General features: G+C 43.0%; 1 protein-coding gene across 27 annotated transcripts in view; it reads right to left on the bottom strand.

Annotated features, from left to right (window-relative positions):
• Nucleotides 1–17,343, bottom strand: part of MAGI1 (membrane associated guanylate kinase, WW and PDZ domain containing 1) — a 352,470-nt gene that overhangs the window by 15,826 nt on the left and 319,301 nt on the right. For 21 of the 27 annotated variants that reach the window (XM_054076267.1, XM_054076261.1, XM_054076272.1 and 18 more), the window contains 5 exons: nucleotides 15,675–15,891; nucleotides 9,401–9,478; nucleotides 6,662–6,753; nucleotides 5,509–5,701; nucleotides 2,035–2,328 (listed from right to left, as the gene is read on the bottom strand). In XM_054076267.1, the coding sequence (XP_053932242.1) occupies nucleotides 2,035–2,328; nucleotides 5,509–5,701; nucleotides 6,662–6,753; nucleotides 9,401–9,478; nucleotides 15,675–15,891 (874 nt within the window). The remainder of the gene's footprint in view (nucleotides 1–2,034; nucleotides 2,329–5,508; nucleotides 5,702–6,661; nucleotides 6,754–9,400; nucleotides 9,479–15,674; nucleotides 15,892–17,343) is intronic. The other 6 variants (XM_054076265.1, XM_054076256.1, XM_054076271.1 and 3 more) reach the window with 1 other exon arrangement.

Below are 17,343 nucleotides of genomic sequence, written 5' to 3'. Positions count from 1 at the left end.
GCTAAGAAAAGGAATGTGAGGCAAGAGAACAAGGTTGAAAATATGCGATGAAAACTGGCAGAAAGTGGTAATGTTAGTTGTAAATCATGGGGGTATTTTTTTTTCATTTTACTTTACTGTGATGTTAGAAAGTTTCTCTTTCTGGAAATACAAAGATACATTCAGTTTAAAGGCTGTTTTGAGGGTATGCGAAATGAATTCCTACTCTGTCCAATCCACCATACACAGATGACAGAGCCCACACCAAAGTGACCAAGGTGGGTTTTAAAACCAGTTTGGCCCATCTCTAAATACTATCCACGAAAGAAAAAAAAAAAACTACAAAGTAGGTCCAAAGCAAGCACCACACAGCAGAGGGAACACATCTCATGCAGAGTATTAGGGAAAAGCTGAATACGCTTGAAAAAAATTAAAGGAAAAACAGTCACAGATCAAAAGATCTCCATGAGGAAGGAGCCCCTGCACAGAAAACTTCCAGTTAGCGAGTATCTTGGACTAAAGCAAACACAACTCTTTACAACCTCAGGTCAAGGTTTCTCTGCAGGAAAGAGTTAGAACATAGTCTTCATACAGTAAAAGTTACTCATACGCACGTTTGCAAGTACTTTCAGGAGCCAGAAGCGCTCTCTCCAGTTTAGACTGAGTTCAGTTTAATCTACTACACTACACCATTGTGTCCTGGCACCAAAATACCTATTCTGGAAGAGTAGTTTCCAGCGTCAAGGACAGTGCAAGGTAGCCTAGCACCTGAGAAGTAACAGAACTCGACGCACTGAATTTCCACTAGATATTTTCCCCTTGAAATCTCTGCTGCCATGATTGCCTAGAACAGTGTTGGAAGCGGCCTGTTCTACATCAATACCAGCAGAGATGGTGATGTGTTAGCAAGGGCATTGCTCAAAGGCAACAGCAGGAAATTTCAGAAAAAAAAGTCTAGAAGAAAGGGGGAAAGTCCACTTGTTGCCACATGCACCTGCCCGCCCCAGGAACACTCAAGTTGTACAGAGACCACAATGTATTTTGTCTGCAAACCACAACCCTGCTCTCAGAGGTAGTTGAAGATGGTCAAGGCATGTGTTCTGTCTTTCCTTTCCCCCTCCATCCCTACTGCATGCAACAGACTAACAGGGAGGGAACACTTTCTTTTTCCCCTGAGATGTATACGTGGATGCTGCTTCTGGCACTTTTGGAGGAGATGGAAAGGAAAGACAATAACATCTCTGATGGGTTTCCCCCTTGCAATGACGTTTCTGCTCTTGAGCAGGCTGTTCTAGGTATACTTGAGAATTAGCTCACGTACCTCTCTTCTGCAGCAACATCTGGAAGTGGGTGTCTGCCTGGCAGAAAGAACTGCCTTCAGTAAGAAACCATGACTACTTCTATTAGGGCAAGATATTAAATGTGCCATTGTATGAACTTCACTTCCCCTTGTTCTGAATAAATGGATTCAGGAAGAGATGGAATGGGTCAAAAAAACATCCTGTTTTTTTAACAGTATTCCCCATTTCACGTCTCACCAGCAAGCACTATTAATTAAAACCTTCCAGCTATCAGCATGCTCACTCCATAATGAAGATCAGGACAACCATGATTGCCAAAGAGAAGTTAATCAGTTAAAGCATTACTGCTTTTAAATCAGCTGGCTCAGTTCCACCATCAGGAGACATATTTCATTCCACCTGCTCCACTTCTGTGTTAGCAAACAGCATCACTGAGGGGGGATCCCGGCTGCTCTTCCAGAGCAACCCCAGCTAGCAGGGAGAGCTGGAGCTTCTGGGGAGCACTAGGAATTGTCATTGCTGGCATTCGGGCTCCTCAGGTTGGGATTTCTCATTTTCTTTTTCTCGATTCAGTTATGAATAAAACACAGGAGGCAAACACCTACCCAGTCTTGGCTTCTGATTAAGTTATTAATTACATTAATTAGGGCATGCTCATGGCTTTTAATTAAACAGATCCTCACTTGCCTCCTTGCGCTGCAGCGCTTAAATCTGCGTCTCATTAGAGGCGCGCTGAATAAAACCCAAGACTTACCAAATGTCGTCCCTGCCTCTGGCCTGCTCACCGACGAGACGATGACAAAGCCGAACCCCTCATTTTCACCGCGGCGGATTTCCACATCATAGGGTTGGACCACAGCACTGACAACACCACTGCCCCCGCCACCACCACTGCCGATGCCGCTGGTGCTGCCACTGCCTGAGCTGACGGTGTTGAGGGAGTTCTGGCTGCCCTGCGGTGTTCGCTTCTCTTCTGTCAGCGAGGCTGGCTGGTTGCTGCTGTGGTGGGAAGAAGCTGGGGATGGGACTTCATTCTCTGCCTTGGGAACTGTGGAGGAAAATATGAGACTGTCTGAGCAGGCGGCACTGTTTAGTGCTTGAAAAGTGCTGTCCACTGAGAAAAAGTCAAAAAAAATCATCTGCTTTCATCTATAAATCATGGCCATAATGATCGAGGGCTCTGTCTCCCTTCAGATGTCACCACCAGCAGCTCTGTTCAGTGACAGCACTGACCACACATGCTCATCCTCTCCACTGTACGCTCATGCAGCTAAAGCCTTATGCTGCTGAACTACAGCAGCAGTACAGTTAAATCTGTACAGCGCTGCATGCTTGGATGCTCCGTAGCACTTCAAACCTGGATTATGTTAGTTTAGAGGTGCCTCCTTTAGCTATCACATCCTCACTACAGTTATATAGGTACAACCGTGTATGTTCACACAAGCTGCAACTAGAGAGAGTAATATCAAATATCTATCATTCAGCTTCCGTGTATTTTTTAACTCAATGCTGTCAGTGGTGTAGCACTAACTACCTTTGATTAACACGATTTTAAGTAATAATAACAACCCAGACTAAAGTGAAAATACTTGTGAACCAAGCTTTTATGGATGGACAACCCAACACCTATTATCTGTACAGTCTGGCACTATTAAGCACTAGGAGGCAACTATTAAGCATTATTAACATTAGTATTAAACAGGTGTTAAACAGCAACTGAAGTTGGAAGTGGTATTAGTTTAAAATCTGATCAGCTACGAAAAAGCTTGAAGAAATCTTAAAAAAAATCACTCAGGCCACACTCTGCTCGAGTCAGGGCCAACAATACTGTCAGTCCTGACAGATGTTTGTCTAATCTGCTGTTAAATATCTCCCCAGGCAATCTATTGGTTGCAATATCTAACTTAAATCTTCCCTGCTGCAACATAAGGCTATTATTTCTAGCTCTATCTAGCAGGCATATGGAGAACATATTATTCCCTTCCTCTTTGCAGCAGCCTCTTTGTGTCTTGGGGAGTTTAACACCTCCTCCCTCTTCTCTGCTTTAGGCTAAACAATCCCAATTTGTTCAATATTTCCTTGCAGACCATGTTTCCTAGAGCTCTCCTTATTCTCCCTGGTCCTCTGGACTCCTTCCAGTTGGGCTCTCTCCAACTCAAACATGTCTGTCTTGAAGTGCCGGACCATATTGCAGCTAAGCCATCATCTGCTGGGAAATCAGGAGGGTTCCCCACTGCCTACATCCCAGCACAGTGTTTTCCTTCACCTGAGCCAGCCTCAGGTTAAAGCCTGTGGCCCACAATAGCTTCCACTTCTTGTTACTCAGCCAGTTCTCCACAGTCCATTTGCACAGCTGACAGCAGGGTATTGCACTTGTCTCTACTGAATGGCTGCCTCCACTAATTAGGTCATTGCTCTAATTTGGGGAATCAAATTTAAGTTGAAGATCTTAAAAGCAACAAGAAGGAAATGGATGCCAAACAAAACCTAAATCTTTAAACCCATGAACCAAAGAAAAAGAACTTCTTGGATAGAAGCACCTGTCTGCACTTCTGTATTCGAAGCACGTGCTAAATATATATTATTCTACATATGAAGAATACAGGAGTATAAACTTTCCCCTCTATGAATCTCAAGACATGAAGTACCCATTTAGGCGAAGAATCTTTTTCTGCTGGCATACAGATGAGAGGAGGAATAAGGGACCAAAATTCAGCAAGAAGCTTCTCTATAAAGTTATGCTGGAATTTAAAAGCCTGCAAATCTAAGGGGCAAGAAGGGATCCTAAATAATTTATCCTAGAGTAAGTGTCCACATTTGAAATGGTTCAGAATAGCTCTGTCTGGAGTAAAAAGACTCTGAATGACATATCAAGGGTTTGTATTGAGATCTCTCATGAATCTAAATCTTTTATGGTGATTTCCAGCCTGGAGGCTGTAAAACTGGATAGAAAACCTACACAAAAGACAATACCAAGAATTCAGCTGCCCTTCCCCTTCCTCGCAAAGCTCACCTCCTATAGCTTCTCTCACACTGGCAGCTCTTTGTCAGGAATGGGAGAGAGGCTATTAGGAAGAGACATAACCTGGCATTTAATCCACAATGAGAAAAAGGAAAGAAATGAGATCTGAAAATTTATTTAATATTGTGGCAAAGCACCTCAGACCTGAGTAAGAATACAGAGCTGTTTTAGAGGTACTGTTCTAGTCCTACCTTCCACTGTGGGGCTAATTTTCAACCTGACTGTTATTTTGATGCTCTTGAATTCTAAAGCACATCACTGCCTGTTTTACTGCTGCTGCCTAAACCAGGAAAGCTATCTAATGTTCTTTCTTCTGAATAAGTGAGTTAAACCAAACCCCACACCTGAGCTCCCCACAGGGCCTCACAAGCAGCAGCAGCCCAGCGCTGCTCTCCAATGTTAAGCATAAGGTCTCATGTAATGTAGAAAGCTCGTGCGTGTGTCTCCATCTTCTCGGCTAACAAGATAACACGGCATTTTTGTGCCACTAATTTAGGTGCCACCAGGCAGTGCCACTTCTCTTTGCATCTCTGTGTTTCTGTCAGCTTCTTTTTTGTCCGTGTAGACCATACACGTGTGCGGGGTGTGCGCAACGCCTAGCATAGACTGGCACAGATACATCTCTATTTTAGCAATCATGCACACCCCACACCATCAGAATCTTTGATGCTTAACAGTTTTGCATCCTGCCATTAGTTCACTGCATGTAGCAACCTCAGCTGAAGCTCCTCCTGTGCCTGGGGCATCAGCCATCACATCACACACCAGTGCCCTCACTCACACTCTGCCTTTGCGTCCCCTCCTGTGGAATCTTCAGCATCTTTTCCCTCACTCCCAGTTTAAGGGTGGCTATCAGGTAGCAATGTTGTTTGGGGAATTAAATAGAGAACACAGGCAGTCAGGCACAGTGTCTGCTGCTGCTGCATGAGTTCAACTAAAAATGATAAGATGCCACTGAACATTTCCTTGTTTTATGAGAAACCTTCACGAAGACCAAGGAAGCCAAGTGAGATTGAAAACAAAATATTTGAAACTCATCTGGCCATGAAGAAAAAAGACTAAAAATAGGCAAAAGAGGAACAATAACACCACATCCCCTGAGTTTTCCCAGCATTAAAAGGAGAAGCTTTTTCTCTATAAACCATTTGCTGAACAGATGGAGTCTGGCAAGAAAATCTACCCCTGCAGAGCGACAATGCAGCCTACCTGTGTAAACCACTTTGCGCCTGACGGTCAGATTGACATGACCTTGTTTGGCTGCCTGTTGCATAAGCTGGACCACAAGCTGGTGCGATTTCCCGACAACAGGTGTCCCATCCACGCAGATCAGTTCATCACCCGATCGCAGGCGGCCGTCAGCATCAGCAGCACCCAGCGGTACAATGTGACCGATGTAAATCTGATATGGAAGGAAGGAAGACAGAAAGAAAGAAGAAAAAACAGTGATAAATGAGAACTAGATCAGCCAGCTGGAGGCAAAGGGCACTGGTAGTTACACCCAATTTAGTAGGGAAATAGTTGACAAATGTCTGCTGGTCAGGAAAGTTGCTCCTGTGGAAGCAGCTCCATGTGAATATAGCCACATGGTGAAATTGTAATAAATTGACATCTTGTTTCTTTAGGCAGTCCATTCACTCTAATGACAGAGAGCCTTGGGAAATGTGTTCAACTAGACAGTGACCAGACAGCAAGATGGTTAAAAGCACTGAGGGAGGCTGAGATTAAGTTGTCCTTTCAGTTGCCTCTAGGGTTTACGAGCCCTATGCCACTCGTCTGTCCACCAACTCAGTCTTGGTTTATCTTCAGTGCGTTCTGTGAGGTTACTCTAACATTAGAGAAATTCATGGTCTCTCTTTCCATAAAAGAGCAAAATAATTCTGGCACGGAAATATGCGGAGAATTATGCTGCCATGATGCAGCTTTGACCTGTGGAGCACATGAAATACCATGTGTTCATAGTCCGATGCCTTCCACAGGCACTGCATTTATGGTGAAGAAGTTAGGCGAAATCAAGGAGGGAATTGAGCAAACAGAAAACCTGACCCTCCAAGATGAAAATACTTGCAAATCTGACCAGGACATCCCTTCCTCAGGGTCCAGGCCATTTCAGACCTATGTGTTTTCATTTGGGATACCACAAACACCGGGAATAGCAGGGGAAGACAAATCCATTTCAATTTGGGAGTTTGTGTTTGTGTTTTGGAGGGACAGCAGGAGGGAGTTGTGGGATGTAAATATGTAGCTCGCTAGTTATTTTAACAGAGACGCCACAGTGCAGTTCTGTGCATCTGTACGTGCTACTGCTGTGATGCTGGAAGATGTTGTGAGTTAAAATGAGACCACTTCTAGATGTACTCACAGGTTCTCCAGGCTCATTTCCACCTAGAATCCTAAATCCAAAACCAGTTTCCTTTCGCCATAGAAAGATATCCTGCTCTTGGTAATCTGGAACTGAAGGGAAAGAAGGAAACTTTTGAGTTTTAATCAAAATCCCACACCTTTATACCCAAATCAGGACTATTCTGATGTATGTGTAGAGGGATCTGCTGCACAATTTTACTCTTAATATGAGGCAATCTTCAATTTTTAGATACAATTAAGAACATTTATAGGTTTAAATACTAAGGATTATTATATAAATCACTACTAAAAATTACATGGTGGTTTCTACTTTCTAGGTGTCTAATTGTGACTTGCCATTTGTTTATCACTATAATACTTCTTTCCATCAATATTAGCATCATTACTCAGTGCAAAAGCCTCTTCCAAATCATCAATAAATAATTGTGTACAACAGAGAATCACTCTGCCAGAAACAATACAGCTGCCTCCTCTTTCACGGGAGACAAAGGAGCCACTTATTATGACTTCTACTGTTTAATTAACTTTCACAAGCACAGTTTGCTATCAGGCTACTGACACTGCTTTAAATAACTGTGGGACAGATTCCCAGCTGGTGTAAAACAGAAGGGCTCCACCAAAAGCAAAGCAGCTCTCCTGACTCTCACTTGCTCGTGTACAGGCTCTGTAAAACAATTGAACAGACAAAACCAGCTGGAAACAGAAAAAAGCCCAACTTTACCTACTTATTAGTATGGAACACCAGCAGGGTTTTTACAATTAATATTACATACAGTGAAGTACTAACCTTGAAGCGTGGTTGAACAGTAATGTTTTATATTAGCTTATTCATGCTTGCTTTCATCCCTTTTTAAAAATGCAAAATTAATTGCTAACATTAAATCATATCAAAGACAACTTCAGGTTCATTTAATATTTATTGGTTAGTATCTGTAACACTGACTAATTTTGTAATGATCCTCCCAAAATTTATCATTAGCAATAAAAAAAGCTGTTCCTTTACAAGTCAGCTGCCTGTATTTTCAGTGAAGAAATCACAGTGTATTCTTCAGGAATGCAATTTAAACACGTGCACACTCAAATATGGTATGCAACACGTTTAATGAAACACGATCTAGTTTTCTGTATCTATGAGCAGGTAAACTGGTTAATTGTCCATTGATAGTGGTGAGTGTCAGAATGGGCTCTAATTATATTTTATAATGTCAGTGCCTGTTGTGCAAAGGTTTGGGCCTGGGCATCTGGTACTTTTCAGTGTGTAGACCCAGAGCTAGCTCTGACACTCATCAATGACTGAACAGGTTAAGACCTGGGAGTACTAAAATGAATAGAAAAGCAAGTGCTAAGGCACAGATGTCTGCTTTGACATTTTCATTCAAGCTGACTTAAGCCATTTTTTTCACATTCTAACTACCTGCAGTTATGAACTAAGCTCTAGACCTGTGCACGTTACCTTATTGAAATAGAGGCTAGTTTTTTTGTCCAGATACAACTACAGAATAATGAGGTGATGAACACCTGTTCAGGTGAACCGGCTGAAGGCAGCTCGCCACCACACGGACCCCATGGCACAACTACAGAACTCAGGCAATGAATTAATTGGCGTTTGTCACTGCCTTCAGCAAGGGGGAGCATGAAAATCTGACACATTTGGAAGAGTCTCTCCAGCTCTTCACAGGCTTTTTTGGCAAAAGCCGGCCCAAAACAATTAATAGCATGTGTTGGATCTGTCAGAGGCAAAATGGCTTCTACAGAGAGCTTCAGCGTGGGCCCGTTTCCTCGGCATCTCTCAACACCTTCCCGTTTGTCAACTCTCCAGTCTCACTGAACGATGCCTTATGTTTCTGATTTGGGTACCAGCTAGCCAATTAGCAGCCGGTGGAGATAACGACAAGCCGAGGTGTAATGGTCGTGTTAAACCAAAGCAACAAAGAAAGACAAATTCACAACCAAAGAAGCAAGTTCATTCACGGAATGCTCCTTCTGCTGGAAGGATTACAGAGAGGTGAAACATAGATACAACAAACATACAGACAACACACATTTACACAGTGTGAGTACAAACCAAACAAAACTCCTTTTACCACTTTTGGCACCAACTCTGCAGTGTGGTGATTCACTGGCACAGCCCAGAAAACTCCATTCACCTCCATGAATGGACAACTGAGGTGGGACACCTGGGGCTCTCCGTATCGGAGAATTGCTTTAAGTCCTCCATTATTCAGTAGAGATTTAAAGGAGCCATTTTCCTTACTTAGAGGGAAAATGTCACAGTGATGCTGAAAGTTTGCCGAAAACAAATGAAAAATGGTCTCCAGGAGTCATTCATTGCATCTTTGCACTTTGACCTGACGCCTTTCTGAAAAAACATAGCCCAGATGGGTAAAACTTGCCAGTCTGCTCATCCTGAATTAAGACAGACCGTTTGCCACAGAAGTGGTAAGAAGAGTTCTGCTGGGGCCGTGAGAAGGAATGGAAGGAGAGGTGAGCGCCACAGCCCTGTTGATGACCCACGTGGGCAGACTCACAAATGAAATGGAACACAACACCCCCCTGGAGGCTACAACATATGCTCCTAGCCATACACGGTAAAGCAAGTACTTTGCACCTTCATGGCTAACCTTGGTGTATGGCCCTGCCAGAGTCCCTGGGTGATGGAGAGCCCCCCGCCACAGAGCAGCAATGACACCAGAACAAGACAGCACAAGACACAGATACATTCTTGGCACAGTCTTACATTCTCCAAAACTCGTGGAACTGATTTCTCTCTCTCTCTCACCCTTGCTCAGTCCAGTTGCAGGTGAAGGTGACATAGCTGCAATATTAATTTTACAATTTTGCAAAGCTTAATGTATCTGCTTTCTTGTTAGTTCATTTAATTAATTTTGACTGTATGGATCACGTTAGGCTTTCATGCATATAGTTGCTAAGGTTATGCTACTATGGATTAGGACATACTAACTTACACATCCGCACATGTCTGTGTACATGTGGATATATAATACATGCACATACGACTTTATACATTTATAAACATGCATGCAGGTACATTTGAAGAAGTCTTTTTGCTCCTCAAAGTAGGGATCTCTTTAGAACACCTTCAAAACACTTTTCTACAAAATGATATCACCATCATGATACAGTTAGCTTTCCAAGTGGAAACATCTTTTTCTGATGCTAAAAGAAATTCTGAATACATGGTGATGAACAATAAACACGGTGCTTAATTACAGGTCATTTTAATCAAACTTTCCTATACAAAGTTTAAGCATTAACTCACAGGCTATATAAAAAAAATCCGCCCAGTGTGCTATTAGTTTCAACGAAAGATGGATTCTAAACTAATCAAAATGAGTTTGCTTTAGTCACTAGCTCATTTGAGGCAGCCGCACTTTCAGTGACTCATAGCTTGGCAAAGTACAAAAGTTTGAAGGCCCAGATTCAGCAAAGTATACTGGGACAAGCCTGAAATGAGGAGTGAATAGTCTCACTGAAGCTGATGGAGAGTTGCAGTGTTGAAAAGTCCTGGGATTTAGCCATAAATCTCAAGAGATTCCATGTTTGCAGGAAAGCCCTGTTTCGTAAATTATCCCACTGCCAGATAATTCCATTTTCCTTCTTTTTTTTTTTTTTTTAAATCAGCCTTTCGGGTGGCATGGAAAGCTTTCGTTACGTTGGCTTTGGCATATTTGCTGTCTGCTGACCAAGCTCTGCCACTGAGGTCTGGGGGAGGCGCAATACCTCCACTGAGCCACAGACCAGCCTGGTGCCAGATGACAAGCAGAAAACTCTGCCACTGAACCGGCTCCGTAACAGCTCTGCAGGCTCTGCTCCTCACCCAACGTGCTGCAAGTACTCTGATCCTTTCTAGCAAGCCATTCTCTAAGGGCACAGACACATCTGAGTGCCCAAGTGTATGACTGTAACCGTTTATCTCCTATCAGTATAATAAAAGGACATAACCCTACCAAAGGGCTCTTACTATCAACTTCAAAGCTGCAATTCCCCGAGAGTATCTTTCCTTTCTATTTTAGGGAGAAAGTATCTATGTTTGGTGTCATTGAGCAAATATTTTCAATGCTATGTAATTGCTGGTGAGTGAACGCTACACACTGGGGTCAAGACTCGTTTGTATTATTTTAATTAGACGTGAGGAGAGGAAATCCTACCAAATAAATGAACCACCTGAAAATAAAATTCAAATACTATTGACAACTTAGAATATCTTAAAAGCTTTAAAAATTATTTATCTTGTTCTGCTTTACTTTTAATTAAATGCTTAAATCCTTCAAAGGGATTCATTAACACATCTGCAATTCAGATTAATTCATTTTGTCACTGCTGTTTTGACAGATGGCCATATGTAGGATATGGTATTTTTCAAAGCAATCAGGCCACAAGAGAAAAATTTGACAACAGATTGTGTTAATCTTTAAGGAAGTTTAATAATACACTGAAAAATTAAAAAAAAAAGTCATAAAAATATATTTTCAATAAAGCAATTCAAGATTTTAGAAATGCGGTTCTCTGATAAATCTATTCCATTGCTGTATCTCTCACTTAGAGCTCTTCACATGTGTCATTCCTGGATCTTGGAACCACTTCAGTGTTTAAACCTTAAGGGTTCATCCTTCTCTGTGATTCATACACAGCCCCCACTGACAGCAATGAGTTATCCACGAAGAGGAGCTCAGACAGCTAAAACTTAGCACCAGCAAAGAGTGCATTTGTTACCGCCACTCAAAATCTGATGAAAAGATTCACTTAACAGTAAGATAGCTATTCTTAAAAGTCTTAATCCAGCAAAGGATTGCACCTCTGGGCCAGATCGCAACACAGCATCTGAGCTCAGCCTTCACCTTTAAGCACCCAACTCCCTTTGGGTTTACAGCTTGAAAATAAACTTCCTTGGACTGGAGCCCAAGCACTCAGCACACCTCGCAGGTCTGAATCCTTCACCCAGAGAAGCTCATGTGAGGGAAATTTAGCCCGTATTTGTTGAATAAAGGTGCAGTTCTCATCTGCTGCCAACTCAGCCACAGCCCAGACAAAGTTACAGAGCCATTACTTAGCTTTGCATAATTGATTCTAGCTTAATTTTTCTGCTTTTTTTTTTTTCCTTTCCCTAAACAGGCAACATCTGGGGCTCTCCTCCGCAGAATCTAAGCACTGCCTGATATTAAGATGAATTAGGGAAATAAAAAAAATATGGTTTTACAAAATTATGGGTTATCTGGTGCTTTTGATCCAAATTTTGCTATACCAATGGCTTCAGTGAGACAAGTCACCTCAAATACAGTCTTTTTTTTTTTTTTAATATACTGATCTAAAGAATACTCAAAGAAAGGTAGAACACACTTTACCAATTCTGAAAAAAATAAAATGTTGCCTGTGTGCTTTCCACATCTACATTATTATTATTAATGTTAATAACAGTGGGACGCATTCCCAGGGAAAATGGCAGTAGGTGGTCATTATGGATTCAGTACTACTTAGAAACACCTTGGAGACCATGTATTCATATACTAAATGTAACCTCTTTATATCATTATTTTTAGATAGAAAAAAATTCTGTCCAGGCTAGGGCTAATGAATTCATCTTTCTGTGTCAACTGCACTTGAAAAATTGCACTATGTGCTCTTTATACTCAACACTTTCACAATTGGGATGAAATAAAATACTGAAGATGATCTAATGCTCTAAAATTCTGCCTTTTTTAACTCCATCATATACTTCAACACAAAGGATTGTTGCTGTTTTTCAGTCCACTTGTCAGGGATTCAGAATCCTGCCTCCCAAAAGAACATTTTATAATCCTTTTCAGGTTTATTAAAATTTAAGGCCATGAATCAATAGAGTGCAAGCCCTGGGCTGGGCAGCAGGGAGAGACAGGCTGCTTGGGGAGCGGGGCCTTCTAGGACCCACCAAAAGCCCCACTTACAGGATGCATCAGTCATTCTCAGCACTGGCACTAGGATGGCATCTTCCTGGTGAACATGAGATATTCATTTAGCTCTGCTCAAGTTTTCATCAAGAGAGAGCTACGGATGCCGTGGGAGAGGAGATGCTAGCGTTGGTCCCAAAGCCAAAGGGAATGGCTGCTCAAGCAAAGAAGAAAGCCATGATACGGCTGAATGACCACCAGCCAAAGGAGGCACTGGAGTTAAACCGAACTGGGTAAAAACATGAAGAACAGCACACGTGGAGCAGACAGACAGTGATCACAGAGGCCCAGGGAACGCCTTCTCCCATCCCGTAGTCTGTGCTGCTCCGTGTCAACAGAGCTCCCTATGAGGGGAGCCTCCAAGAAAGATGGGGAGGGACTTTTACAAGGGCATGTAGTGACAGGACAAGAGGGAATGGCTTTAAATTGGAAGGAGGAAGATTTAGATTAGACATTAGGAAGAAATTCTTCACTAGGAGAGTGGTGAGGCCCTGGCCCACAGAAACTGTGGCTGCCCCATCCCTGGACGTGTTCAAGGCCAGGCCGGATGGGGCCTTGGGCAGCCTGGTCTGGTGGGGAGTGTCCCTGCCCATGGCAGGGGGTTGGAACTGGGTCCCTTCCAACCCAAACCATTCCATGATTCTATGAGTGGTCCAAAAGCCACACGGTCAGTGCTTGAGCAACTCCGGGATGTGAGTCTCAGGGGAATAATTCATGTTCATAACAGAGAGTCACCAATTGCTCACTTTTCATGTGGATCAAACATAGGGAAAGAAACATGGTGGCTCACCCCAAGCTCCCAGGAGAGAAGAGGTGCTGGGTTTGAGCTGTGGACCAGTCTCCACTGATGAGACCAATGAGGGTGACAAAAGGTGAGGGAAGGAGCAAGAGCTGAGCACTGACCTTTAAATAGAACCACCAGTCACACCTTGGGATCAGACCGTGACAGGAGACAGGGTACGTCCAACTGTCCTTTTCACTTCAACTGTATCTTTCCTGTTTTTCTTTACCTTTCATTAGTTGTGCCAAAGCCATGTCACACGGTAAGAGCGCACGCTAATCCCCAGGGAATGCATTTCGTTCCAGCTTAGGGTCAGAAATTCACAGGCTCTTGGACACTTCTAATGGCACTTGCTCACAAAGAGACATGATCACATCACGCTTTTGCCACTGACCAAAAACCCTCTCTGCATGAAACCAAAAAATCTCAGCAAACACCTTCCTCGGAAGGAAATGATAACAGGACAAAAAAAATGGTAGAAAAGCACTGATATCCAAACATGTAGGTTTCCTCTGGTAGAAGAGGCGGCAGCTAAGGATTGAAGCAATAAAAGAGGACTGACCATATCACAGAGATGCTGGACCACGGAAAGGTGAGACAGGGAAGCTGAAGGGGCAAAGCAGATCCTAGCCTAGCAAAAGGCCCAAGCGGAGAAGATTGCGGCACAGGGAGAGATGGGGCACAGGAAACCAGCAGGTCAACAGATGGTGAAAGGGCCTTCTAGTCACAAACCAGAATAAAAACTCTACAAGACACCTGCAGTCACCAAGGAAAGAGGGAAGACTTAGCCCATGGTGTTGGAGGTGGACACAGAAGGGTGACTGCCTGCCTGCCCGTGCAGATTTTGCCGGTTCAGCCTTGGGTTTTATCAGGAAAGACAGGCAGGAGTTAAGGCTGCTAAGTTGATACTAATGACTAATTAGCATGAGTTAAACAGTTAATTAGAAATTAGCCAAGTAGCTGCAGGGGGTCAGAAGCAATGCCAGCACAGTGCCTATGGGAACACATGAGCTGAGCAAGGGTGATGCTGGTGCCATGGGACGATGACGGCCTCAGCCTTGTTCATCCAGGCTGGAGAAAGAGGAGCTCTGCCCACAGCACCACACGGCTGAAAAGTCACCATCCCCTCTTGCCCCTTTTCTTATTTCAATAAGACACACACGTGAGTTTCATCACTGCACTTCTCCATAGACAGGGATCACCTGGCCCAAGCGCCTGCAGGGTCAGCACGCCTAATCCCTGGGAAGGGAAGCAGCACACAGAAGCTGATACACCTACAAACTGCATTGCTGAGACATTCAGTCTGAAGAGATGCCATCTTCAGCCAAGAAACCGTGACTCACGATTTAATTTTTTCAGGACATAAGATTTGAAAGTGATTCATTTGGTCAGGAAAAAAAACAGTCCTACCATTTTCCAATCTGAGTTAATGTTCATTTCATACTGGTTTCACCAATTTCCAGTAAGCAAAAGAAAAATCAGACTCCAGGTGATACTCCTACAGCACCAAAACTTTGAAGCTCCTTTTTTCTGTAAGTAAAGTAACTATTGCTTTTGAAAATAAACCTGATACTGTAAGGCTTTCTTAAGGAGGCTTTTACAGATTTGATCATCTTCAGCAGTGCAATTAAAGCAATGCCAGCATGTTTATTTTGTTTGCAGAGAAGAAACTGATTGAAACCATATTTACAGTCCTGGAGCAGAGTCAAAGTCCTGCTGATCTATCAGCCAAGAGTGCAGATTATTAATTGTCATAAAAGGCACTTACAATATGCATTTGATGTCTGTATTGTTAAACTGTCCACTCTGCTCACAGTAAAACGTCTCAGCTGGATTTTCTCCTCCCCAGAGTGAAACTGGAAAGCATCTGATATGAATTTCAGCAAACTAAATACTACCCCCTCCTTACCGAAATTCCTATGCATATCAGATAATGAGCCTCAACCTAAAAAAGTACTTTAGGATCTAGATAACCCACCTGGAAAATCTCCTTCAGCTTAATTTAAAACCAAAATAAAAAAACAATGGAAAAGATGGTCTTTAATTTTAAAGGGATTTTTCGTATTAAGCTTTGGTCTAAGTGCCCTTTCCTAGAGATGATCTAAATTCATTCCTCATCAGAGAGGAAACTGTACCTCCAACAAGTAGACATCACTGACAGATACCAAATTAACAAACCGAAGACTTATATTTTCAATATAAATCTAAAAGATTTCGCAAAGAAAATACACAGAGAGCAGCTGCCAGAGCCGTAGCCTTAGCAACCACACCTGCTTCATACTCACGTCGGCTTTCATACATGCTCCTGGACTGGGCCCAGATTTTGAATGGATCTGGCTTTTTCTGCCCAGAAGTGTCCGGCTGATCGGCAGCCGGCGCCTCCGCAGCCGTGTAGTCCGGCAGCACCTGCGTGCTGTGAACGGGGGAAGCGGTGTGCCCGCTGCGGTGGCTGGAGACGCTATGCTGGGAACTGTTTTGGCTGTCTTTCCTTTCAAGTGGTTGCTGTAAGGAAGAAAGCGAGTGGAAAGAGAGAGAACAGACGGTTATTGGTCTTTGAGTGGGTGTTTTCCGTCAATTTTTCTCCCTTCTTTGATGAGGGTTTCTGCACGCACATAAGTAAATATAAAAATCACAGTTTTGCTGCCACCAGCTAATACTGGGAACAGTTAAATTCCTGATGACCGGTTTTGATAAACAGGCTGACAGAAAGAGATATGCAAAACAAGGTCACTTATCATAAAAAAATACAGTTATCCACCTCACACATAAACCAAACCTGAATCTCACTATGGGTTACTAGTTGTAGCGAACTTGTTTTTTTCCCTACGTTAAGGCAGAAAAACTCAACAATCTTCTAATCAGGTAACATTAGGCTCTCACTTGGGTCTGGAAGAAAACCTACCAAATCTCACTGTCAAAATGTAAACATCCCCTCCAAAACAGACTCAAGCTTAGCCCTTGCTATGAAAGATCACTTTTCCTCTGTGGCTTTTGCAACCCCACCTCACAAATGGGTGGACAAGAGTACTACTTCCATGTCTCTGCTTCCCAGAGCATCCACAGGATTACATCGGACCTACACAAATGTAAAAATGTCTATTTGCAGTTTGATTTCCTTGTTTTAATTCAGTATATTAAGCATGGAAAAAATACCTCTCCCTGAATTCAAGGCTTATTCAACAGCAGTATTTCAAGAGCTCTGCCTGCTCAATACTTACCTAAGCAGGGTACATAATTCTTAACTCCAATTCAAAACAGTGTGCTCAAATGAAGCACAAGTCACATTTGCATTGCCAGGATTTGTACTATTGAATATGCAGCAAAATCCTCCCTTGACAAGAGCTCTTCAAACTGTACAGCAAATGCTTTTTAATGCTCTTTTGAGATGACCTTGGGGTGGCATCAAGGTTCAGCTCTATCTCCCACCTGCTCCGGCAGAGGGAGCTGGCACATTCCTGGGGTTGCTGCGACACAGGGAGAAGCCAGAAAAATAGCATCCTACATGTCCTGTCTAAAAGCACTTGTACCAAGAAAACTCAGACAAAAATTTAAAGCCTCCTGCTGGTAGAGGATACCCGAAAACATTGCAGCTGGAGTCACTTCCTTTAAGGTCTTCTCCACAGAACACCAAGCAGGGGCAGAGAGAAAAGCCAGTGGCAAACACAGGGTGGACCAGGGCAGGGGCTGAAGGGCACAAGCATCTGGGGACCTCTCTTCTACTCTGAACGTGAAACCTCAGGAAGCCAACGCTCTTTCATAGCAGGGCTGAATTCATGAAAGAGCAGAAAATCACTGTATGAAAGTGCCCTCTATTTGAGCCTTAACAATAATCTTTTCTTTACTTTGGCTTTTTTTGGGGTTTTTTTTTTCAAGTTGCACATATTTTTAGGTTTACACTGAGAAAAAACTCAGCTCTAACAGCCCAAATGACTTTGACCTCTTAGCCTTGCATTC

This window comes from Cuculus canorus, chromosome 11, assembly GCF_017976375.1.
Source record: "Cuculus canorus isolate bCucCan1 chromosome 11, bCucCan1.pri, whole genome shotgun sequence".
NCBI classification, from domain to species: domain Eukaryota; kingdom Metazoa; phylum Chordata; class Aves; order Cuculiformes; family Cuculidae; genus Cuculus; species Cuculus canorus.
The sequence above is the reverse complement of the archived record's forward strand: the minus strand, read 5'-3'. Positions and strand labels throughout refer to the sequence as shown.